Here is a 23,523-nt window from a genome sequence, read left to right on the forward strand (position 1 = left end):
TAAGAATAGCAGATGTTTATTGAAGGAATTATCACTATTTCCTGTGAAAACAATTTCATGACTCCAGTTTTGTAACATCAGAGGCTATTAAAGACAGTCTAGTGACTAAAAACAACCTGACAATATGGGCATCTTTTAAATTTTATATTAAAGGGAAAAACAATCAAGAAAGGAAGTCTTGCTGAGGGTACAGAGCCGCAATGAAATTTAGTCTTAAGGGATTTAGATTCAACAGCTACTAATTAATCCTAATTACTCAGCTACTTAAAGCTGTTTTTTACTTCAATTTTCTTCCAAGTAAGACCTAACACAGGACATACCATCTATGAAAAAAGATTTCTAAGTGCAGGGCGACACTTTCCTCTCTAAGCAGAATTCTTTGTCTTACATATTGCCCTCTAATCAAGGCTATATAAAATGAGATTTTCGTATTTTCCTCTCAACTAAAAAGAGCATATATATTTTGATTCTACACAGGAGCAATTCTATATAACCAGGATGTCTGTGGCTAAAATTACTACCTCTTTATATTCCTCAAGATATTCAGTGTACTAAAATAATAAGTGAATAAATGCGAGTAGACAAGAAACCAAATAACAAGAATGAGCAATACACAGTAGTTTAGTGATGTGTATTTCAAAAGCACTGGGTTGGGTTTTTGTGGGTTTTTTTTGTTTTGCTTTGTTCTGTTTTTGAGACAGAGTCTTGCTCCGTGGCCTAGGCTGCAGTGCAGAGTCGTGATCATAGCTCACTGTAACAATGAACTCCTGGGCTCAAGTGATCCTCCCACCTCAGCCTCCTGAGTACCTAGGACTACAGGTGTATGCAACCAGGACTGATTAGAGCTAAGTTTCTGATGAAGAGAGAAGAAATGGCGGTACAGAGAGGTACATGACTTGAGAGACACATAAACTAGCAACTGAGGAATGCAGACTAAGGACTGCCCTTGGGGAACAGCCAGGTTTCCATTGGAACAAGAATGTGAAGAAAACACATTCATTCAAGACCAGCCTGACCAACATGGTGAAACCCCGTATCTACTAAAAATACAAAAACTTAGCCAGGTGTGGTGGCAGGCACGTGTAATCCCAGCTACTCAGGAGGCTGAGGCAGGAGAATTGCTTGAACCCAGGAGGCAGAGGTTACAGTGAGCCAAGATCGTGCCATTGCACTCCGGCCTAGGTGACAAGAGCAAAACTCGAAAGAAAGGAAAGAAAAGAAAGAAGGAAAGGAAGGAAGGAAGGAAGGAAGGAAGGGAGGGAGGGAGGGAGGGAGGAAGGAAGGAAGGCAGGCCAGGCGCAGTGGTTCACGCCTGTAATCCCAGCACTTTGGGAGGCCGAGGAAGGCAGATCTCCTGAGGTCAGGAGTTCAAGATCAGCCTGGCCAACACAGTGAAACCCTATCTCTACTAAAAATACAAAATTAGCCAGGCATGGTGGCAGATGCCTGTAATCTCAGCTACTCGGGAGGCTGAGGCAGGAGCATTGCTTGAACCTGGGAGCCAGAGGTTGCAGTGAGCTGAGAGCTAAGATCGCACCACTGCACTCCAGCATGGGCGACAGCGCGAGATTCTATCTCAAAACAAACAAACAAACAAACAAAAAAACACATTCAAAGAGACAGTTTCTGGTTTCCAGAGGGTATTATGAAAGGGCTTGAAAGGATGGTAAGAGCTGCATGCCTAAACTCTGACTGAGGTAAAAGTTGGTAGCCCTGGGAGACTCCTAGAGAAAGGTGAGTGATCAGTTCAAATTATAGCAGAATGTTTATCTGAAAGGATGCAGGGACCTGTTGTCAAATGTTTATTCCCACAGCTCAAGGCAGGTATTAGCCTAGAAGATGGGTGATGGCCTCCTCAAGGGACCGTAATTCTCACTTGCTTGGGGCAAGAAATATAAAGCTCTCCTATATTCAGATCTCTAGGTATGAGATGGCATCATATCCTTCCTTGAAGATATATACTGTTGAAGATCATAAAGTCTTCTAAGACAAAAAAGAAAGCCTATCTAAAGAAAGTTTTAGGCACTATGACCTGGTGATGAAAAAATGTTTTGGTCAGAGAATATCTGCTCAGCAATATATAAAGCATCAACAATTCTGCTCAGGAATAATATACCAGGTTTGTCCCATGAATGTTGCAAATCTGTCCCAGGCCCTCCAAACCCTGCTTGCAATGACCACATAAAGAACTATTATATCACAAATTATGTGCAAACCACTATCCTATCAAAATAGGACAAAGTAAGTAATTTTTTTTCATACAAATATACGACCTTCACCCTTCACTTCTTTCTTTCCAGTAACAGCAAAAAGAAATATATATGCCTTAAAACTAAATTACGAGGTACAGAGATAGGCCATAAATCTCATTCACAGAACACTGATAGCATCTTCCCTATAAAACCATGGTCAAATAATTGTTAGATACAATCACCTTTCATAGAGGCAGCTATCCGGGAAAATGCCAACTGGTCTCCCACTCGCATTACAGAACCACCATGGTGGGCAGAGGCACTTTGGTATAATGAAGAAAGCATGAATTTCAAAGTCAGATCTGAGCTCAAATCCTGGCTCTGACAACTTAGTGGCCAGTCACCTAACTTCACTGACACTCAATTTTCTTGTATTGTAGTGGGAGGACTAAATAATGTATTATCAAAAATTCCCCAAACAATAATTCACTATGTGCATAAGACAGACAGCAGTGGGCTTAGGGATTCACTGTATACCCAGAGGAATGGCTGCGTTAAAAATAGGGAGATTCTAAGTATTCCAGATTGACTTTGAGCTAAACATTTAAAATGTTTTAAATATTGGTGGAAGATAGGCTGAGACCTTCAAGGAGGGCTGGTCATAAAGAAAGGCAGAGGAAGATAGAAAACATCTGTTATACTGATTGCTCAACACCCCTCCCTCCCTTCTTCAGGGTGATTTTTCTCAGTGACAGAAGGAACAAACCAGATGAGAAAGCCTCAGCTCCTTTTCCACTTCCCAATTTGAAGGAGTTGTGTGAAGGCAAGATGCAGTTGTGGCCACTGTATTGCCATCATGAGGTTATGAAAAAATGAAAATCAATATGCTGAAAATTATGAAGAGAGAAGTTTGATGAAGTGCTGAGTTGCCAAACCAAACATAGCACTGCTTACCTCTAGATTTCCCCTTAAGCAATCAATCAATGTTCTTAAGGTCTAGGCTGCTAGTACTTGGTATTCCGTTCATTACATCTGAAAATATCCCAAGTACTACCTTACACAAAAATTCTCTTTAATCACTCTCCCTAAAGTGTTTAGAAACACTGCTCCAATGTCCTATACTTAAGATTTTATCATTTACCATCTGTCTGGCTTACCATATATTTCATGCATTACTCACTTAATCCTTACAACAACCTTGTAAGGTAGGTAATTATTCCTTTTCTTTTTTTTTGAGACGGAGTCTCGCTCTGTCGCCCAGGCTGGAGTGCAGTGGCCGGATCTCAGCTCACTGCAAGCTCCACCTCCCGGGTTTGCGCCATTCTCCTGCCTCAGCCTCCCGAGTAGCTGGGCCTACAGGCGCCGCCACCACGCCCGGCTAATTTTTTGTATTTTTTAGTAGAGACGGGGTTTCACTGGGTTAGCCAGGATGGTCTTGATCTCCTGACCTCGTGATCCGCCCGTCTCGGCCTCCCAAAGTGCTGGGATTACAGGCTTGAGCCACCGCGCCCGGCCAATTATTCCTTTTTTACACACAGGTCTGAGGCTCAGAGCAGTTAAGTGACTTGTCCAAAACTGATAAGCTAGTTCATGGCAGAACTGGGGTTAGAACATGGATCTCTCCAACCCCAAAGTTTGTTCTTTTAGCCTTTCAGCTCTCTATACCATGTGAAGGCAGAGTCTCCCACTAGTTTTATATGTATCTAACGTTTTTGAGTCTACAATTGTTTCAATTTCAGTTTTTTCTGGTTGTCTAGACATATATTGAAAAGATGAAGCCTAGGTTGTTTTCCATCATCTGCAGATCCTTCCACAGCTGTGGGAAAGGAGGGTTCAGTGAATTTTTGCTGTGTTCTTTTAACCTAACAGTGTTATATTTTGTTGACAACTCTAAAGTCAGCTTGTCTTAAAACTAAAAAAGACAAAGGATTGGTGTTTATGATTTTACTAAACAGGAAACATGCTCTAAAAGGAAGGGACTTGCTTGCGGTTCCCCTGCTGCTAAATGCCAATGTCAGGGTGTAATCCCAGGGCTTCGGGCTCTATATACTATGTGCCTTTCATAACACTGCTGAGTGAAAATGAGCATGTCTTCATTGCATTTAAAAAATACTGTGCTTTTTTTCTTGAATATAAAATTAGTATATTCTCATGTAGAAAATCTAGAAAGCATAGAAAAGTACACAGAAGAAAATAGAAGTCACCTATAATCCTATCACCCAGAGATGATCACTGTTAACATTTTGGTTTACTTCCTTCCCAATTTTTCCTATGCATAAATATTTTTTTAAATTTTGGATTGTATGTCATTGTTTTATCTTCCATCTTATCCAAATCATTTCTCCATGGCATTAAATTGTCTTTAAAAATGTTTATAATGGCTGCAGAACCATCACACAGATAGCTCATCATTCATTTCAACCCTGTAATGCTAAAAATCTGGTTTTCTTCTTTCAGTCATACATGATGCTGCCATGAACATCCCTTTCATTAATCTTTGCCTACTTCTAATTATTTTCCCTGTATGATTCTTAGAAGTAGACTTAAAAAGTTGATACTAAAGAACCACTTTTTAGAAAAGCAGCAGTCAGCCCTACTACCCACAATATTTGTTACCTACAAGGTTTCTTTCTCCTCACTATGTTTTCTCTGGTGTTGAATAAGCTGTGAGCTATACCGATAGGCTTTCCCACACTCACTACATTTATAGGGTTTCTCCTTAGTGTGGGTTCTCAAGTGTAGAATAACTTGAGAAGTCTGCCTGAAGGTTTTCCCACATTCGTTACATTTATAGGGTTTCTCTCCAGTGTGAACTCTCTGATGATCAACAAGGTTTCGATTAGAAGTAAAAGCCTTCCCACACTCATTACATTTGTAAGGTTTCTCTCTACGATGAAGTCTCTGGTGTTCATTAAGGGTTTTCCTTAAGATGAAAGCTTTTCCACACTCATCACATTCATAAGGCTTCTCCCCAGTGTGAATTCTCTGATGGTCCATAATCTTTGTATTTGAACCACATGTTTTCCCACACTCCTTACATTTGTAAACTTTTTTTCCTCTGTGCATTTGCCGATGTTGAGTAAGGTTTGAACTACGGCTAAAGGCTTTCCCACACTCAATGCAAGTATAGGGCTTCTCTCCAGTGTGAACTCTGTGATGTGATATAAGGCCCGAACTCCGACTAAAGGCTTTCCCACACTCTTTACATTCATACGTTTTCTCCCCACTGTGGATTCCCTGGTGCCGAATAAGATGTGACTTTCCACTGAAAGATTTCCCACATTCACTGCATGTATAGGGCTTCAGTCCAGTGTGGATTCTCCGATGAACAACAAGGTTAGAGCTATGGCTGAAGGCTTTTCCACACTCCTTACACTTATAGGGTTTCTCTCCCGTGTGGATTCGCTCATGTACCGTGAGGTTTGCACTCTGACTAAAGGCTTTCCCACACTCAGTACATACATACTGTCTCTTTTCAGCCTGAACTCTCTTGTTTGTTGCAGGGTCATAGCACTGACGATCGTCTTTTTCAGATTCTTGGTCACTCCCTTCTGTGAGTACTTTATTGTCTTTAACTGTCTTATGTTTGAAATTTCTTGTTTTTCGCCTCATTTTCTCCTGCTTGGAACATACCAGTGTCCTCTCTAGTCTTCTCTTTCCCTTCAGAGGAGCCTTCTAAATTTTGACTTCCTGGGCAACGTCTCTGTGGAATTCTCTTGAAAGTATGTACTTTTCAGGAATGACGCTTTGGAATTAACTCCGCCTCAGTCCCAGTTTCACCATCTGACAGGAGAAACAGAAATTGCACATGTCACCTATTCTCTGTACCAGAGGAAGGAGAACTATCCACGGACCAGATGTGGTAGACATATGGAAGGGTTAAGTGTTCAAGGGCAGGGGAACAGAGCAAAAAGATGACAAAAATGAAGTTAAACATAGAAGCCAATGTAAAGGCTTATGGAAAGCCAGGGCTGAGGGGAGCCCAACAGGTCCAGGATCAGAATAAGCAATGAATCGTATAAAATCCACCCTAGTTCCTTCCTGCCTCATCTTCTACTCCCTGAATTGGAGGCATCTAGCTCCCTTTTTTTTTTTTTTTCTTTTGAGATGGAGTTTTGCCTTGTTGCCCCCGGCTAGAGTGCAATGGCCCGATCTCGGCTCACTGCAACCTCCGCTTCCCAGGTTAAAGCGATTCTCCTGCCTCAGCCTCCCTAGTAGCTGGGATTACAGGCGCCCGCCACCACGCCCAGGTAATTTTTTGTATTTTTAGTAGAGATGCGGTTTCACTATGTTGGCCAGGCTGTCTTGAACTCCTGACCTCAGGCAATCCACCTGCCTCAGCCTCCCAAAGTGCTGGGATTACAGGCGTGAGCCACTGCGCCCAGCTCAGAGCCATCTAACTCCTAATGGCAGGCTCAACTATAATCTGGCCCTAGAAAAAGTGAACTGAAAGATGACTGAACTTTAGATCCGTTTGGCTTTTAGTTCTTGCTAACCTATTCCCCTAGTACTAGTGATACTGTAGTTAGTATGTAAAAGGTGCTCAAAATGGTTTTATAGAATAGCAACTAGGATTCTGTCTTAGGCTGTAAGTAGGTTGTACTTACTTACCTTTTGCTCAAGGTCCAGGTACTAGATCCCAGTTTACATCCTTGCATGTAAGCCCTATCTTGTTAAGTGGTGACACAATTCTTCCAATATTGAGCCTAGTCACATCACAGCCTACTTCACAGGCGCTGGCCTGTAGCTGGATCCAGTTTTATATGCAAGTTTAGTCTGTCTGCTTTTCACCATGCTGTCACTCTGACAGACTGAGACTACTTAAGGGGTGAATCTGAGAGTCTAAATTGGGAAAGAAGGTTAGTTAAAGCATGGCAGACGAAACTCTGATAGGATCTTGCATGGCATAATAGTAAAGTATTTAAGGATGGCAAAAGCATCAGAGTAGGGGCAGGATAACCAAGAGATGCCAATACATGAAACCAAACATCAGAATAAGCAGGGATTTCCCAACTGGTTTGATGTGAAACTCTGGACATACAGGTAACCATGGGACCTTAGAGGGAGTTGGGATGTAAAATAAAGCAAAAAGATAACTACATGATACTAACACATGACTATTTTCCTTACTATGGTCCTTTATAGACTTGCCTACATGTATATTGTCAGACAGTTAAATATATGGTAGATATTATTTCGCATCCTACTTCTTGCAGTTCATTTATTTATTTTTTAGTTGATAAAAAAAGTATATATATATTTATGGCATACAACATGTTTTGATAAATGTTTACACGTGGAACAGGTAAATCAAGCTAATTAACATATCCATTACTTCACATACCTATTATTTTTTCGTGGTAAGAACATTTAAAATCTTAGCACTTTTCAAGTCTAAATATGTTGATATTAACTATAATTACCATGTCATACAATAGATTTCCTGAAATTATTCCTCCTAATAGAAGTTTTGTATCCTTTGATCAACATCTCCCTAATCATTGCCTCATATTTTTTTTTTTTTTTTTTTTTGAGATGGAGTCTCGCTCTGTCACCCAGGCTAGAGTGCAGTGGTGCAATCTCAGCTCACTACAACCTCCACTTCCTGGGTTCAAGCAATTCTCCCTGCCTCAGCCTCCTGAGTAGCTGGGATTACAGGCATCTGCCACCGCACCTGGCTAGTTTTTATATTTTTCAAGTAGAAATGGGGTTTTGCCATGTTGGCCAGGCTGGTCTTGAACTCCTGACCTCAGGTGATCCACCTGCCTCGGTCTCCCAAAGTGCTGGGATTACAGGCGTGAGCCACTGCGCCCGGCCTCCACTTAATTTTTATGCATATTTTTCCACACTGCTATTTAATCTTCATATGATCAGTGAATTCCTTGTAATTTCCTTCCATTTTGCTAGTGTTGGACATTTCTGTTTTTCCTTGAAGTTAACTACTATCAATAATGCTATCGTAATCTCTTTATACACACAAAATTTCCTTCCTATTAAAATATATTCCTAGGACAAAAGTTCTACAAATGAGTTAATTGGGTCAGAAGGAGTGCAACTGTTGTGCAGTATTGCTTGTTGCTATTCAAAAAAGTTTGATGGGCTGAGCATGGTGGCACACATCTGTAATCCCAGTACTTTGCAAGGCTGAGATGGGAGAATTGCTTGGGCTCAAAAGTTTGAGACCAGCCAGGGTAAGACAGGGAGACTACATCTCTACAAAAAATTTAAAAATTAGTTAGGCATGGTGGTGTGCACCTGTAGTCTCAGTTACTCAGGGGGCTGAAGTGGGAGGATTGCTTGAGCCCAGGAGGTCCAGGCTACAGTGAGCCCTGATTATGCCACTGCACTTCAGCCTAGGCAAAAGAGCAAGACTTTGTCTCAAAAAAAAAAAAAAAGGTTTGACCAATTCCCATTGTCCCATAGCTTTCTGATAAATGGAGTCACACTTTCTGGAGAAGGGAAATAGCAAATGGTGGTACTCGAGATTGGCAAAAAGATAACTGCACATATTCAAGTTCACATCTCAGAAGTGCAGGTGCCCAAGGATTCTATTCACAGGCACATACACACAAACTCATGCCCAAGATATGAGGGATAGGACAAGAGAATGGTGAGGCAGGGTGGATTCTTGCCAGGATCCTGGGCTCACCCACATTCAGCTGCTGCTACTTCTCCTAATCATAAAGGATGAAGCAAGTGGAGAAAACAGTGCAAAGCCAGGGGACTGCAATGCAGAGCAGGAGAACAAGTGAACTCACCTTCAAAGTTCTGTGAGAAAGTTGATAGTTTTTTTCTGAATTTCTTTTCAATTTCTAATCTTCTCTGGAACTTCTCTTTTCTTCATACATTTCTTAAACTCATAACTAATGAGCACCCTACTCTGTATATATCCCTGTTCTGGGTCTAACACAGGGAAAATTTAAAGAAGCATTGTTACGGACTGAATGTTTGTGTCCCCCTAACATTTGCATGTTAAAGCTCTAATCCCCAATGTGACTGTATTTGGAGACGGGGCCTCTAAGGAGATAATTAAGGTTACATGAGGTCATAAGGGTAGGCCCTGATCCATCAAAATTAGTGAGTTTATAAAAAGAAACACAAAAAAGCTCTCTCACATGCTCTCCCTCTCTCCACACACATGCACACAAAGGCCATGAGAATACATAGCAAAAAGATGGCCAGCTACAGGCCAGAATGAGAGCCCTCTACCAGAAACCGAAATGACGAGGCACATGGATCTCACACTTCTAGGCTCCAGAACTGTGAGAAAATAAGTTTCTGTTGTTTAAGCCACTCAGTTTATGGCATTTTGTTATGGTAACCCAAACAGACTAATACAAGCATGAAATATCATACTCCCTTTAAAGAGCTTACAATGGAGTAGTATGGCAAAACAATAAGAGAGCAAATTCAAATTTACAATTTACGCAAGCAGGAGATGAAGGGGACTAGGGGAGGGAGGGAGCAATTACCAAGGCATGGAATGATGGAGAAAAGCATTTTAAAAAGGCAGAATTTAGGCTGAGCCCTGGAGAATAAGCTGTGTTTTCTCAAAAAATAAATAAATAAAAATAAAAAGGCACAGAGTTGATATACATGAAAATAAATGGGAGATCATAATATTATATAAGCTTCATGTAGGCAGGGATTTTGTCCACCCTGCTTACCCTGTATTCCTAGCACTACAATAGTCCCAGGCACATGGTAAGTGCTCAACACTTGTTGTTGGAATGAACAAAATAAGAAAGAATCAAGCTGCCTGAAGTGATTCCAACCAGAATACTGAAATTACAAGATGAAAAATATAGATATAAACTGATGGTCAAAGGGAAACCGGTTCTAAACAGAAGAGTGAAATCTATCCTTAATTTTCTGTCTTCATTCTATATTCTTTTTTTCTACCTTGCTATTTTCCACTCTTGTTATTTTCCTTCTTTTTCTCACTTAACAATATAGTTTTTCAAGCATTACCATGCACTTCCCCTAGTTCCCACAGTTCCTCTCCTACCACCTCCCAGAACATTCACGTTTCTCTCAGCTTAATGAAATGGAAAACAGAGGAGAGAGGCAGCTGGGATAACCCATGGGGAGTAAATTGAGGGAAATAGAAAGTAAAGAATCCAAGAGATGTCAAGTAGGGCAATCATACATCCTGGTTTTCCCAGAATAGTGCTAGTTTAGGCCTACTATCCCTGCATATTTAATAGTGGCCCCCTTAACTCACAAAAGTATCCCCGTTTGGACAATAAATTTTGCATTACCCTACCCAAAAGTGAAATTAGCAAAAGAACTCTTTAGGAAGATTAGCCCAGATGGATTAGAGGGGGTTAAAAAGAAAAAAGGAAGGGAAATGAATTAGGAGACAACACTAGGAATGCAGTACGAGTGAACACTGGAGGGTCTGGCACGTTGTAGGTACCCAATACATGTTTTTGAATGAATGAACAAATGAAGAAGATAGCAAGACCCTAATCCAAGATGAGAGAACAGAGAACAATGAAGTCTAGCTATTTTCAGGAACGCATCCACATGTATAACGCACACATCCATATATCCTTTGAATACAGAGGATGGACTGAAGGAAACAATCCAAGGTCATCAGATCCATGTCTGAATACCAAGAATGGTAGCGTCACTAAGCAAGATAGGGACACGCAGAAACATTTTAGACAAGGGGAAGAGGAATATATCACGAAGGTAAATTTGAGAATGATAAGACAGAAAGGACAGAGGAAGTCATGAAAATGTATAAACTTACTGAGGGCTGGGCACAGTGGCTCACTTCTATAATCCCAGCACTCTGGTAGGGTGAGGTGGGAGGTCTGCCTGAGCCCAGGTGTTTGATCAGCCTGGGTAAAAAAATTTTAAAAAGTGAGCCAGGTGTGGTGGCACATGCCTGTGGTCCCAGCTACTTGGGAGGCTGAGGGAGTTTGAGGCTGCAGTGAGCCATGATCACGCCACCACACTCCAGCCTGGCAGACAGTGAGACCTTGTCTCAAAATAAATAAATACATTTAAAAAATAAAAAACGGATAATCTTACTGAGAAAGGGATTTGGGTTAGAAGAGTGATATCATTTAGATGTTCCCTCCAAATCTCACATTGAAATGTAATCTTCTATGTTGGAGGTGGGGCCTGTTGGGAGGTGACTGGATCATGTGGGTAGATTTCTCATGAATGGCTTATTGCCATCCTCTTGGTTCTGCCCTTGTGATAGTGAGTGAGTTCTCGTGAGATCGTGTTGTTTAAAAGTGTGTGGTATCCCTCCGCCTTGCTCTTGCTCCTACTCTCACTGTGCTCTGCCTCCTCCCATTTCACACTCCACTATGCGTAAAAGCTTCCTGAGGCCTCCCCAGAAACTGAACAGATGCTGGTACCATGCTTCCTGTACAGCCTGCAGAACCATGAATCAGTTTAAACTCTTTTCTTTACAATTTACCCAGTCACAGGTATTTCTTTTTTTTCTTTTTTCTTTTTCTTTTTTTTTCTGGGATGAAGTTTTGCTCTTGTTGCCCAGGCTGCAGTGCAATGGTGTGATCTTGGCTCACCGCAACCTCTGCCTCCTGGGTTCAAGTGATTCTCCTGCCTCAGCCTCCTAAGTAGCTGGGATTACAGGCATGCACCACCATGCCCAGCTAATTTTTTGTATTTTTAGTAGAGACAGGGTTTCTTCATGTTGGTCAGGCTGGTCTCGAACTCCCAACCTCAGGTGATCTGCCCGCCTCGGCCTCCCAAAGTGCTGGGGTTGCAGGCGTGAGCCACCCACCCGGTTAGTATTTCTTTATAGCAACATAAGAACAACCTAACACAAAGGGGCAGGTAGGGAGAAAGAGAAATGCACAGTAATGCATTGTGAGAAAGCCCAGGGTGGTGACGGAGGAGCTGAGGAGGAAGCAGGACCAGACAGGAAATCAAAGAGGGCCAAATGAGGAGATTTTGATCAAAAAGAAACCCGTTTGCTCTCTTCTGCCTGATTGAATAGGAAATTCCCTCAGAAATCCTGGAAGAATTCCTAGGTACTAAGGAAGTAGGGTCCTGGCTGGGGAAGTTTGGAAGGAAACATGAGGTCATGGGCCAGTAGGACACTAGGGGTATCTGTACAGTTGTACAGAAAAGCAATATCTCAGATAGCCAGTGAACGTATGAGGACTGATAAGGCCCTGCAGATCTCTAACCCACAAATCTCTGAGACTGGTAGGTAAGTTTTCTAATCCTAGGACCACCATCCATTTCAGACTGTGACAAATACATAAAGGGTAGAGTCCTACTGAGAGAGAGAGAGAGAGAGAGAACGAGAGAGAGAGAGAGAGAGAGGCTTTACTTGGAGGCTGTCTTCCTTTAATTCACCAGCATCATCTGCCTGTTCAAGTCCTTCTAAGCAATGGTTACATGGTCCTTGGTTATTGATTAGGTGCAATGGAGTAAGGAATAAGAGGGAATACCTGAAAATGAATTCAAGGGATGGATAAGTGAAATGTAAACATTGAAAGAAAAAAAAGAATTAGAAGAAAATATCAAGGGACTACTTGATCTCAGGGAAAGGCCTAAGCCTCAAACATAAAACAAAAGCTAACACCATGTGAAAAAGCTGATATATCTGACACATAAAAATTTCTGTATTCCAAAAAAATGCCACAACAAATCTATAATACAGAGTTTGCCTTATACTGGAATTGTTTGTGTGTATGTCTGTGTCCTTCCTCACACGCATACATTAAACTCTACGCCCTCAGACAGCAGATCCCATGAGATTTGCCTGTAGCTACTACACAGTGTCTGACACAAAGAGGGCTCAGTCAGCGTTGTTTGACTTGAAATGGTAAATTAAACACGTTTAAGATTCTATCTAACACCTGGAGTGCACCTAGGGATGCTGAGAGCCAAATCCGCACATCACTACTGCCATCCCTCCTCTACGTGTTTGTCCTTGTTGTGCTTCATATTATTGGGAAACACCATAATGGTGTGTTTGCATTCTTGGTAATTCTGTCTCAACAGAGCCATCCCAGGGACTAAATTCCCTAAGAGACTGACCTGGTCCCACTATTCAGAGACTCTCAGTATGTCAGAGCTGGAAGGCACCTCCCAATCTATCCAGTCTTACATCCAAATGCATGGAAGGAAAACTTGGAAATTAGAGGAAAACTGGGACTCAAATCCAAGTCCCATGACACCCAATTTTGAGTTCTACTACATCACCCTTATTCCCATCTCAAACAAAACTCTACTCCTTAAGGTCCAGAGGCCCCCTGCCCACTTCAGTGCCTTTCTCCTATTTGACAAATAACCACTGAGAAAAGCTTCCTTTCAACCCTGGTGCCCACAAGCAGGATTCCTGTGCCCAGACCAACTTCACAATCTAGGTCTCACCTGCCCAGGAGAGAATGGAATGACTCACCCATATTCCTGTGCACAGCAGCCTCAATCCAAAGGATCTGCCCAGCACAGATCTTGCCTGATCTCCTCCTTGAGTTCAGTGAAGAAGTTCCTAAGAGGGTCTTGAGTCACTGTAAACAGATATAAATGACTGAGTTCTCTGAGACCTGAACTCCAAGTGGATACTCAGGGCAGTGTCCCATCTTTGGGTAACTTCCCTTCCTATAGAACTGTGGGCAGTAAGAAGGATCATTTCCAGTGTAAAGATGAGGGAATGAAGTTCCCAGGGATTGAACGACTTGCCCAGGGTCCTATAGCTAGTGAGTGATTAAAAAGCCTTCTGTGTCTCCAGGAAATCCTAATTCCATCACACCACAGCTTCCCCTTTTCACCCACTCCATCGATATCTAAAAGCTTCCATATTCTCATCTAACTGCAAAATACAGTGCAGTGGAGAACTTCTTTGCAATCCAGCTTTTCACAGAAAGTCTGCACAAGGGGGATGAGAGAGAGAACTTTGCTGAGTCAAGTGTCTTTAGGAAGACAGAAAGAAACAAGGCTTTAAAAGAGCACTACAAAAAGCATGTTTCTTTTTTTCTGTTTACCCATTTCTTAGGATTACTAAGCCTCAAATATGTTTTGTGTTTCCCCCTCCAGATCCCCAGACCCTGCTTCTAACCCTTCAAGCTTGTTCCATTTCTCCCCTACCAGAATTTAGTTCTGCCCCGTACACAACCATAACTCCAGGACCTAGCACACTACTAGGTTAGTGCTCAATAAATATTTGTTGAATGAATGAATGAATGAATGAGTAACCTTGGGCAAGACTCCGTTCTCCTCTCTGGGCCCCAGGTTCCTCACTGGTAACGGGAGGGATATTGGACTGGTGATGTGAGTCAAATACTCAGGGGCTCTGGAGTCCTCTGACAGCCTAGGCAGGACTCGACCGCTGTTACCCGGACGGCCCACTGCTTAGGAGCGGGGACGACACAGTGCTGTCACCACGGCCAGCCTGGTCCAAGCGAGCAGCTACGAGGAGTCGGAGACTAGACTCGAGACAAAGGGGCAGCAGTGAACGAGAGAAGGGGGAGGCCCACAACGACCCTTTGGCTGCCGCGCCCATCTCAGCAGTGGGCAGCCGCAGAGGAGCCCTGGCCTCCCGGCCTGCGTCTCCCTCACGCTCCCAGAACCCGGCCCGACCCCCCACGTCAGGCTGTAGAGCACCCCTCACCGAAAGCGCCAGACCCACATCTTGAACAAAGCGCAGAAGGAACTGCGTCAGCAACTCCCAGCTAACTCCCAGCCTGTCCCTCCGGCCGTTCTAGGCTTCGTGAGGTTTCCACATCTCTGTGCCCGCGGGTTGGAGTCCCCCCCGCCCCTCACCAGCCCCGCGCGGTCTGCCGGCGTTCTGGCCCTGCCTCCCTTCCGGGCTTTGCCCTATCTCTGGATGAAAGGGCTTGGAGACTTCAGCCAATGTGAGGAGGGCCCTGGAAAGGGTGGAAGCTGGGCAGGGTGCTTGCTTAGGGCGGAAAGAGACCGAGCAACTGGGTGGCCAAGCTGCCAGTCTCAGGCTGAGACTCCCTGAAGTTACACCCCCAGCTCCGGTTGCTGAGCAGAGAGGTCATCTTTCCTTCCACAGATCTGGGTCATTCAGCCTCAAAGCCAGGATCAGCTATGGTTTATTGGCAGCATATGAAAAGATGTTTTGGGTGCCTACTAGGTCACTCACTGTTCCAGGCGCTGCGGATACCGTAGTGAAGAAAATGAACTCTCTGCCCCATTGGGTTTACATTCAAGTCAAGAGAGACAATGATAAATAAATATGCAGAACGTAGTAGTAAGGGGAGAGAGGGAGATTGTGGTGGGACTATTTTATAGACGACAGGGAGGGCAGAGACAGAAGTGGGCCATTGAAGCATGTGGCTATCTGGGGAAAGAGTATTCCCACAGTGGGCTATTAGAAGCAAATTCTTTAATCAGGAGTGGGGTGGAGAGGTGCACATTAGGACCTTGTAGACTATGATAAGGGCTTTGGATTTGCTCTGCATAACAGTTGGAGGGCTTGGGGGCAGAGGAATGACATGATCTAACTTTTTTCCCCTTACCACATATTCAAAGACGTGTAAGCTATGAGACCTGAAAGAAGCCAAGAAGCCTGTTACTATAAATTCTGTGAATTCTTTGCTGTCTGTCCTTAGCCATTCTAACATAAACCTTGCATGAGTTTTGCTCTTTGACTTATATTTTTAGTTTGCATTGGCTGTCCTGTTGAGAACGGTCTGAAGGTGGGTAAGAGTAGAAGCAGGGAAATTAAGAGGCCATTACAATATTCCAGATGAGGAATGATAGTGGCTTGGACAGGCTTAGAAGTGATGGAGGTAGGGAGAAATGGTTCTGCATATATTTTGAAGGCATGGCCTGCATGATTTGCTAATAAATTGAATGTTCGTTACTGATGACTCCATGGTTATTGATCTGAGCAACTAGCATGGGATGGTCTTTTAGAAATGGAGTAGCTTGAAAGGAACAGGTTTAGGGAGAGGGATTAGTAGTTTTGTTTTGGATGTGTTAAGGTAAAGATGCCAATTAAACATCCAAGAGGAAATGCCAAACAAGCAGTTGGAATAGGAGTCTGGAGTTCCGTGAAGAGATCACAGCTAAAGATGTAAATTTGGAAGTTGTCAGGACAGGATGAGACAATCTAGGGAATGATTTATCTAAGAAGGAGTCTGAGAATCAAGCTTTTGAGGTACTTCATCAATTGACAAATATTTAATATTTAATATTGTTGAATACTTAAAGTATACCAGGAGCTTTCTTCTCCATTGGCTCATGTAGGTGGCACAACTCCGCCACATTGTATAGAGATTGAAAAAGAGATTCGGACATAAGTCCTCCACAAGTTCACACCCTCAGTTGATGTGGGATGTAGAACTCAGGACACTGTGCTGAAGAGCACAAGACTATTGCCACTACATCAAGAAACTTAAAAAGAATAGGCTGGGTGTGGTGACTCACGCCTGTAATCCCACCGCTTTGGGAGGCCAAGGCGGGTGGATCACCTGAAGTCAGGAGTTCGAGACCAGCCTGGCCAACATGGTGAAACCTTGTCTCTACTAAAAAATACAAAAATTAGCTGGGCCTGGTGGCAGGTGCCTGTAATCCCAGCTACTCGGGAGCCTGAGGCAGGAGAATCACTTGAACTCAGGAGCCGGAGATTGAAGTAAGCCAAGATCACGCCATTGTACTCCAGCCTGGGTGACAAGAGCAAAACTCAGTCATACACACACACACACACACACACGCACGCATGTGCACACACACAAGAATATTCATGTACATTAAGGGAACTCTGATCTTTAACTTACTTATTCTTCCCTTTCACCTACTCTTTGGGTGGGTGGGACCATTCATTCTTATTCAAGCTGCTAACCCCACATCTGGTCCCAGGGAGGAATGATTACTCCCAAAATTCTAGTCCAGTCATTCTCAAATTTTAGAGAACATAAGGGTCACTAGAATATATGTTAAAAATAGATTCCAGCCTGCCTGTATCCAGCTTCTATTGCTCTTATCCACAAGCATACTTTTTCCTACAAAAATCTATTCATTCAGTCAAGTATAATGTCACTGCTCAGAAATCAGGGTATTTTTTGTGTGTCATAATTGCCTAAATACTCAGCAATTTCCATCTTTATTATGACATCTATCTGCCAAAGAAATTCTAACTCATTTGGGTAAATGAAATAAACATCTAGCTGATCAGGCCTTTTTAAGTTTGTGGACTGCGCCATTTAAGGGGAAAAAACATTGTGATTTTAGTCAGTTGACAATTCTTAACCAGGTATAATTTCAGAAATACCCATAGGCCAGAAAGGTGGGCCATCATACATTGCTCTCCTATTGTGTTTTCACGTAAAGCACTCACATGCCTTAAAAGGGAGTCTGCATCTCACCCTACTTGGCATCCACCTGGGTAAAGTGACCCTGTGCATATATTAGTGGAGGACTGTTATGGTTTGGTGAATAATAAATCTAAAATGTCCTATCCTGGATCAAGTACTAGCACCACTAGGTGTTTCTTGAGCCAGCTGTAATTATAACACCTTCCTGTACCCAACTGTGGCAAATTCTACTGGTCCCCATCAGGGCAGAACATGACCTGATGTTAGGGATAGGGGATTTACTTTCAATTTTTTTATAGTGCCACCATGTGCATATTCACAATGGACAAATTCACAATCTGTCCCTAACCCCTAGAGGTTTTCAGGAATGCTTGCTTTGTAGTACTCCAGAAAAAGGTCAACACCTTGACAGAACTGTCTCTGAACATGGGACAGTACTCAATCACTTGTTAACATCCACCATCTCTTGACCTTTCCTACTGGATTCAGAAGCTGAATGACCAGGGCTGGAGTTTATGACAAGGGTTTGGCTGTAGAATATTTTCATTGCATGTTTAAGAGATAAGTGAGTAAGTATACCACTCCTAGCACCTTTACCATGTCTGACCACCTAAACTGTCTCCTGGGTTTGAATTCTGTTTGACTAAAAAAATATATATATTAAACTGGAAGTTCTGTAACACTGTTTACTGATACCCTTTTTCGTGGGTTCCCTCATGTACCAGAAACTATGTGTTGTATAACAAAACTTTTCCACTTCAGGAATATTTTTCAGAAATATGTGCAAAATATGGAAGCTCATGATGAATGATTTCTTGACCTCTAAAAACCAAAAATTTCTCTAACCCATATGATTTATCTGATGTCAAACAGTCTCTTGTGTATGATGTTTGCTACAACTGAATGGTTTTTCACATATCTTAAGAATAGGTTATCTGGGCTGGGCATGGTGGCTCACACCTGTAATCCCAGCACTTTGGGAGACCAAAGCAGGAGGGTTGCTTAAGGCCAGGGGTTCAAGTCTAGTCTAGGCAACATAGTAAGACTCCTGTCTCTATAAAAAATTTTAAAAATTAGCCAGGTGTGGTGATATGCGCCTGTAGTCCTAACTACTCAGGAGGCTGAGGTGCAAAGATCCCTTGAACCGCAATAAGCCATGATCACACCACTGCACTCCAGTCTGGGTGAGAGTGAGACCCTGTCACTTAAAAAAAAAAAAAAAAAGATTTTGTTTCCAATGCGGAGTAATGACTTGTGACTGAAGGGTTTTCCACATTCAGTTCTTTCACAACCAAGCTATTTCCAACGAGACAGAGAACTTGGAAGGAGGCTCCGCTGGATAACTAGCCTGGAGGCTGAGCCAAAAAGAAAGCTAGATATAAATGCTGGCCCTGAGTGAAAAATTTTCAACCAGCTTAGCAAAATGTGAAGCTGCTTTTCTACTGCTGAAGTGCATAGTTACGTAAATTTACAACTAGCCTTCTAGCTTCAGATCTAAAGGGACAGTTTTAACAGCACCTACTTGGAATATAAAAGGAAATCCACTTTCCCTATTTGCAGACAAACATTAGGACTGCATTCATCATTCACTAATGAGGAAAAAGCAAATGCATGTGAAGGCAATGCAAAGCCTCGGCAACTTAAGGCAGTAAAAGAACATATGAAAAAAAATTCAAGAAAAATGAAATTCAAAAAGAGAAACAAAATGCACTGCCTTCAGTAATCCTGAAAGTAAAAAAACAAACAAACAAACAAACAAAACTGAAAGGAAACCAAAATGTAAAACATTATACAGTTGGCCCCCTGTATTTGTGGGTTCTGCATCCACATATTCTGAGGATATGGAGGGCTGACTGTAAGGGAGCATCTGAGGGCTTCAATATACGAGGTAGGGGCATCCTGGAACCAATTCCCTGTGGATACGGAGGAATGACTATATATGGAAAAGGAGGTCTAATTACATATACAGAACAGAGGAAAATAATCTTACAGAATACTAGGTGTAACTTTATGCCAATGTTTGACAGAATAGTAAATATGATTTCCAGATATATATTAGAAAAATTTACACAGTAGAAAACCTGAAGAACAAAACCATTGAAAAAATCTGCAAGGATGCTAAATAAGTCCCTCTACCCTGACACATCCAAACACCAGTAAAAAAACGTATGTATATATGATGTGTCATTTCTAGCTAGCCTTCAAGGAATAACTGCTATATTACACACACTCTTCCAGAGTAATAAAAGAAAAAAAACTTCCAAATTCATTTTGCACAGCCAGCAAAACATTGGCACATTGAATCTACTTCTGAACTTAAAAAAAAAAAAAAAAAAAAAGGCCAGGCGCAGTGGCTCACGCTGGTAATCCCAGCACTTTGTGAGGCCGAGGTGGTTGGATCACCTGAGGTTGGGAATTCGAGACCAGCCTGACCAACATGGAGAAACCCTGTCTCTACTAAAAATACAAAACTAGCCTGGCATGATGGCACATGCCTGTAATCCCAGCTACTCAGGAGGCTGAGGCAGGAGAATCGCTTGAACCTTGGAGGTGGAGGTTGCAGTGAGCCGAGATCACGCCATTGCACTCCAGCCTGGGCAACAAGAGCGAAACTCTGTCTCAAAATAAACAAACAAACAAACAAACAAACAAATAAATAAATAAATAAATAGATTTATCCCAGGAATACAAGAAAATTCAATTATTTGGGAACTTTTAGATTTTTATAACTTGATAGAACTTAGCAACTATTCCTAATAAAACTTTAATATAATATTTATTACAGTATATACTAGGTGTCAAGCACTGTTTTAAGTACCTTACATATACTAATTTAATCCTTGCAACCCTATGAAGTAGCTCCACTTTATAGATGGAAGAGCTGAGACACAAGGAAGCTAGGTGATTTTCCCACAGTTACACACCTAACAAAGTGGTGGACATGCAGATTTTTTTTTAAGACAGGGTCTCACTCTATTGCTTAGGCTGGATTGCAGTGGTGCAATGATAGCTCACTGGAGCCATGACCTCCCAGGCTCGGGCAATACTCCTGCCTCAGCCTCCTGAGTAGCTAGGACTAAAGGCATGCACCAATACACCCAACTAATATTTTTTTATTTATTTAGGGACAGGGTCTTGACGTGTTGCCCAGGCTGGTCTCAAACTCCTGACCTCAAGTGATCCTCCTGCCTTCACCTCCCAAAGCACTGGGATTACAGGTGTGAACCACCACACCTGACTGGATCCAGAATTTGAACCTAGGTTGCTGGGCACAAACACATGGTTTTATTTTTTTCTTTTGAGATGAAGTCTTGCTCTTGTCACCCAGGCTAGAATACAATGGTGCGATCTTGGCTTACTGCAGTCTCCGCCTCCCAGGTTCAAGCAATTCTCCTCCCTCAGCCTCCCAAGTAGCTGGGATTACAGGTGCCTGCCACAACACCCAGCTAATTTTTGTATTTTTAATACAGACAGGGTTTTGCCATGTTGGCCAGGCTGGTCTCGAACTCCTGACCTCAAGTGATCTGCCCGCCTCAGCCTCCCAAAGTGCTGGGATTACAGGCACATGCCACCGTGCCCAGCCCAAACCTGTGTTGTTAACCACTATATTACCCTGCTTCCTCTAGAAATAAGATTAGAAGGAAACTTCCTAAATGCAACAGAATATTTATCAATATCCAACAATGACTGCAAATGAAAATGTGAAATACTAAAAACATCCCTCCTGAGATTTAAGAACAAGACATAGAAGACCTGTTATCTACTACTCAACATTTCTGGAAGTTCTTGCTAATGCACAACATAAGTGGCATAAGATTGAAAATAAGGCCAGCTCATACCTGTAATCTTAGCACTTTGGTAGACCAAGACAGGCGGATCACTTGAGCCCAGGAGTTCGAGACCAGCCTGGGCAACATGGTGAAAACCCATCTCTACAAAAAATACCAAAAGATTACCTGGGCACGGTGGCATGTGCCTGTAGTCCCAGCTGCTTGGGAGGCTGAAGTGGGAGAATCACCTGAGCCTGGAAAGTTGAGGCTGCAGTGAGCCATGATCACAGCACTGTATTCCAGCCTGGGCAAGGAAGTGAGACCCTGTCTCCAAGAAAAAAAAAGAAAATTTAAAGCTAAAGGAGCCATTAATTTATTATATACCTAGAAAATGAAACCAAAAAATAATTAAAACTAAAAATAATTCAGCAACATAACCATCCAGATTAAAATTTTTAAAATTAAAGTTTATACTAGCAATAACCAATGTAATTTGAGGTATGGCTTTCAAATGCAGCCAATTTTCTTCCATCCAAAAGCCTGAGGCTTTTAAGGATGTCAAGGCAATGTTTAATGACAACTACACCACATTGGTGTAGTATTCCCTATATCTACTCTTTTTTTTCCCTACTATTCCCACCTTAGTTATGAATAGTGCAGGTTCCCAACCTCTAAAGTGTTAGTGTGGTAGGCGATGAGCAGACAAGAATCAGAAGGTAAAACTGCAACATCCAATAAGAAGGATCATTCTATTGAAGACTTAACCAGAAATGTCCAGCTCAGGGTGGAGGGCTGGACCTATGTTCTCATATAGGGTTGGGCTTGTCCCTGGGATCTGGGAGCTTCCAAACTAAAACAATGAAAAGGTCCTATCTGCATATCTTCTAAAGGAAAACGGAAACACATACTAAACATATCGTTGAAAACCGCCGGGCGCGGTGGCTCAAGCCTGTAATCCCAGCACTTTAGGAGGCCGAGACGGGCGGATCACGAGGTCAGGAGATCGAGACCATCCTGGCTAACACGGTGAAACCCCGTCTCTATTAAGAAATACAAAAAACTAGCCGCGCGAGGTGGCGGGCGCCTGTAGTCCCAGCTACTCGGGAGGCTGAGGCCGGAGAATGGCATGAACCCGGGAGGCGGAGCTTGCAGTGAGCTGAGATCCCGCCACTGCACTCCAGCCTGGGCGACAGAGCGAGACTCCGTCTCAAAAAAAAAAAAAAAAAAAAATCTAAAATATATATTCATAAGTGGCAAATTTTCAGTTCTGTCCTGGGTTCAATGTTTTCAGGACTCCTATTCTTTCTAAACTTGCCTGAGATATCGCCCTAGAATCACATCTAATCTTATTTTCTTATGCCTCAACTCCACTCTTTCTTCTTTGTTAAAACATACACCACACCTCAAAAAATCTCCCTTCCAGATTATATAACTCACATGGTTCCTCTAGCCTCCTCCTCTACTCTGTCACACTGTGGATCCTGTAAACCTGTTAAATTTAGGGGATGGAAAGAGAAGGGGGTGGACACCAGAGGGAAAGGTCCCCCAGATCTGGGACATATTGCAAGGGTGGAAGGGAAAAGTTGTTCAAGCTCATGAACTGACATGTGATGGCAGAAGAGAAAATCTTCTGAGATTTCTTTTCTTATGTCTTTGGGGAATGAAAGATGGTCCAGAAGACAATTATGATAATTAAAGGTACAGCTCTCATCTTTAAATTAAGATGGCAGTTGTAGGTAGATAGGACTAGTTGATAAGGAAAACAGATTACTGTGAATCTATTATCTTGCCACAAGTCTAGTCATAGTGAATTCCAAGCATCAGGGAATGTGGCTAGCTGGATTTTCAATCACCTATACCACTGCTATGAAAGTCAAGTCTTCTGTGCAGTAAATTTTGACACAGTTCTTAATCTGTTGATTTAGGAAGCAGGGTACAGTTAGCAAATTCAGAACTAGACTCAGCACGGAGGGAAAGTCCGTATCAGTGGGATATGATTGCCCAACCCAATACCTAGATACACACACATTCACACACACACACACTCTCTCTCTCTTTCACAGACATACATACACACACACACACACACACACAAATCCATTTGCATTTTGAGGATGAAGTAACAGTAGTAAGACTTCGAGGAGTATATGCAAAAGATATCAGTAAGATCTAGGTATGTGATATTCTATGATGAGATGGACTTCCATCTTTACAATCAGCTGGTCCAGCTGGGGAGGGGAGAAAGATCGTGCAAACTTTAAGGATAATTCAATGTGACAG

General features: G+C 42.4%; 1 protein-coding gene across 1 annotated transcript; it reads right to left on the reverse strand.

Moving 5' to 3' along the window:
* Positions 1–3,627: 3,627 nt before the first annotated feature.
* Positions 3,628–14,886, reverse strand: ZNF660 (zinc finger protein 660). The gene is made up of 3 exons (XM_003894576.5): positions 14,800–14,886; positions 13,591–13,699; positions 3,628–5,975 (listed from the first exon to the last, which is right to left on the reverse strand). The coding sequence occupies exon 3, from the start codon at positions 5,802–5,804 to the stop codon at positions 4,809–4,811; it is 996 nt and encodes a 331-aa protein (XP_003894625.1). The 5' UTR covers positions 5,805–5,975; positions 13,591–13,699; positions 14,800–14,886; the 3' UTR covers positions 3,628–4,808.
* Positions 14,887–23,523: the final 8,637 nt, after the last annotated feature.

This window comes from Papio anubis, chromosome 2, assembly GCF_008728515.1.
Source record: "Papio anubis isolate 15944 chromosome 2, Panubis1.0, whole genome shotgun sequence".
NCBI lineage: Eukaryota > Metazoa > Chordata > Mammalia > Primates > Cercopithecidae > Papio > Papio anubis.

Bases quoted from the DNA above. Each gene is read 5' to 3' on its own strand.
- ZNF660 (XM_003894576.5), bottom strand. From the start codon at position 5,804: ATGAGGCGAAAAACAAGAAATTTCAAACATAAGACAGTTAAAGACAAT.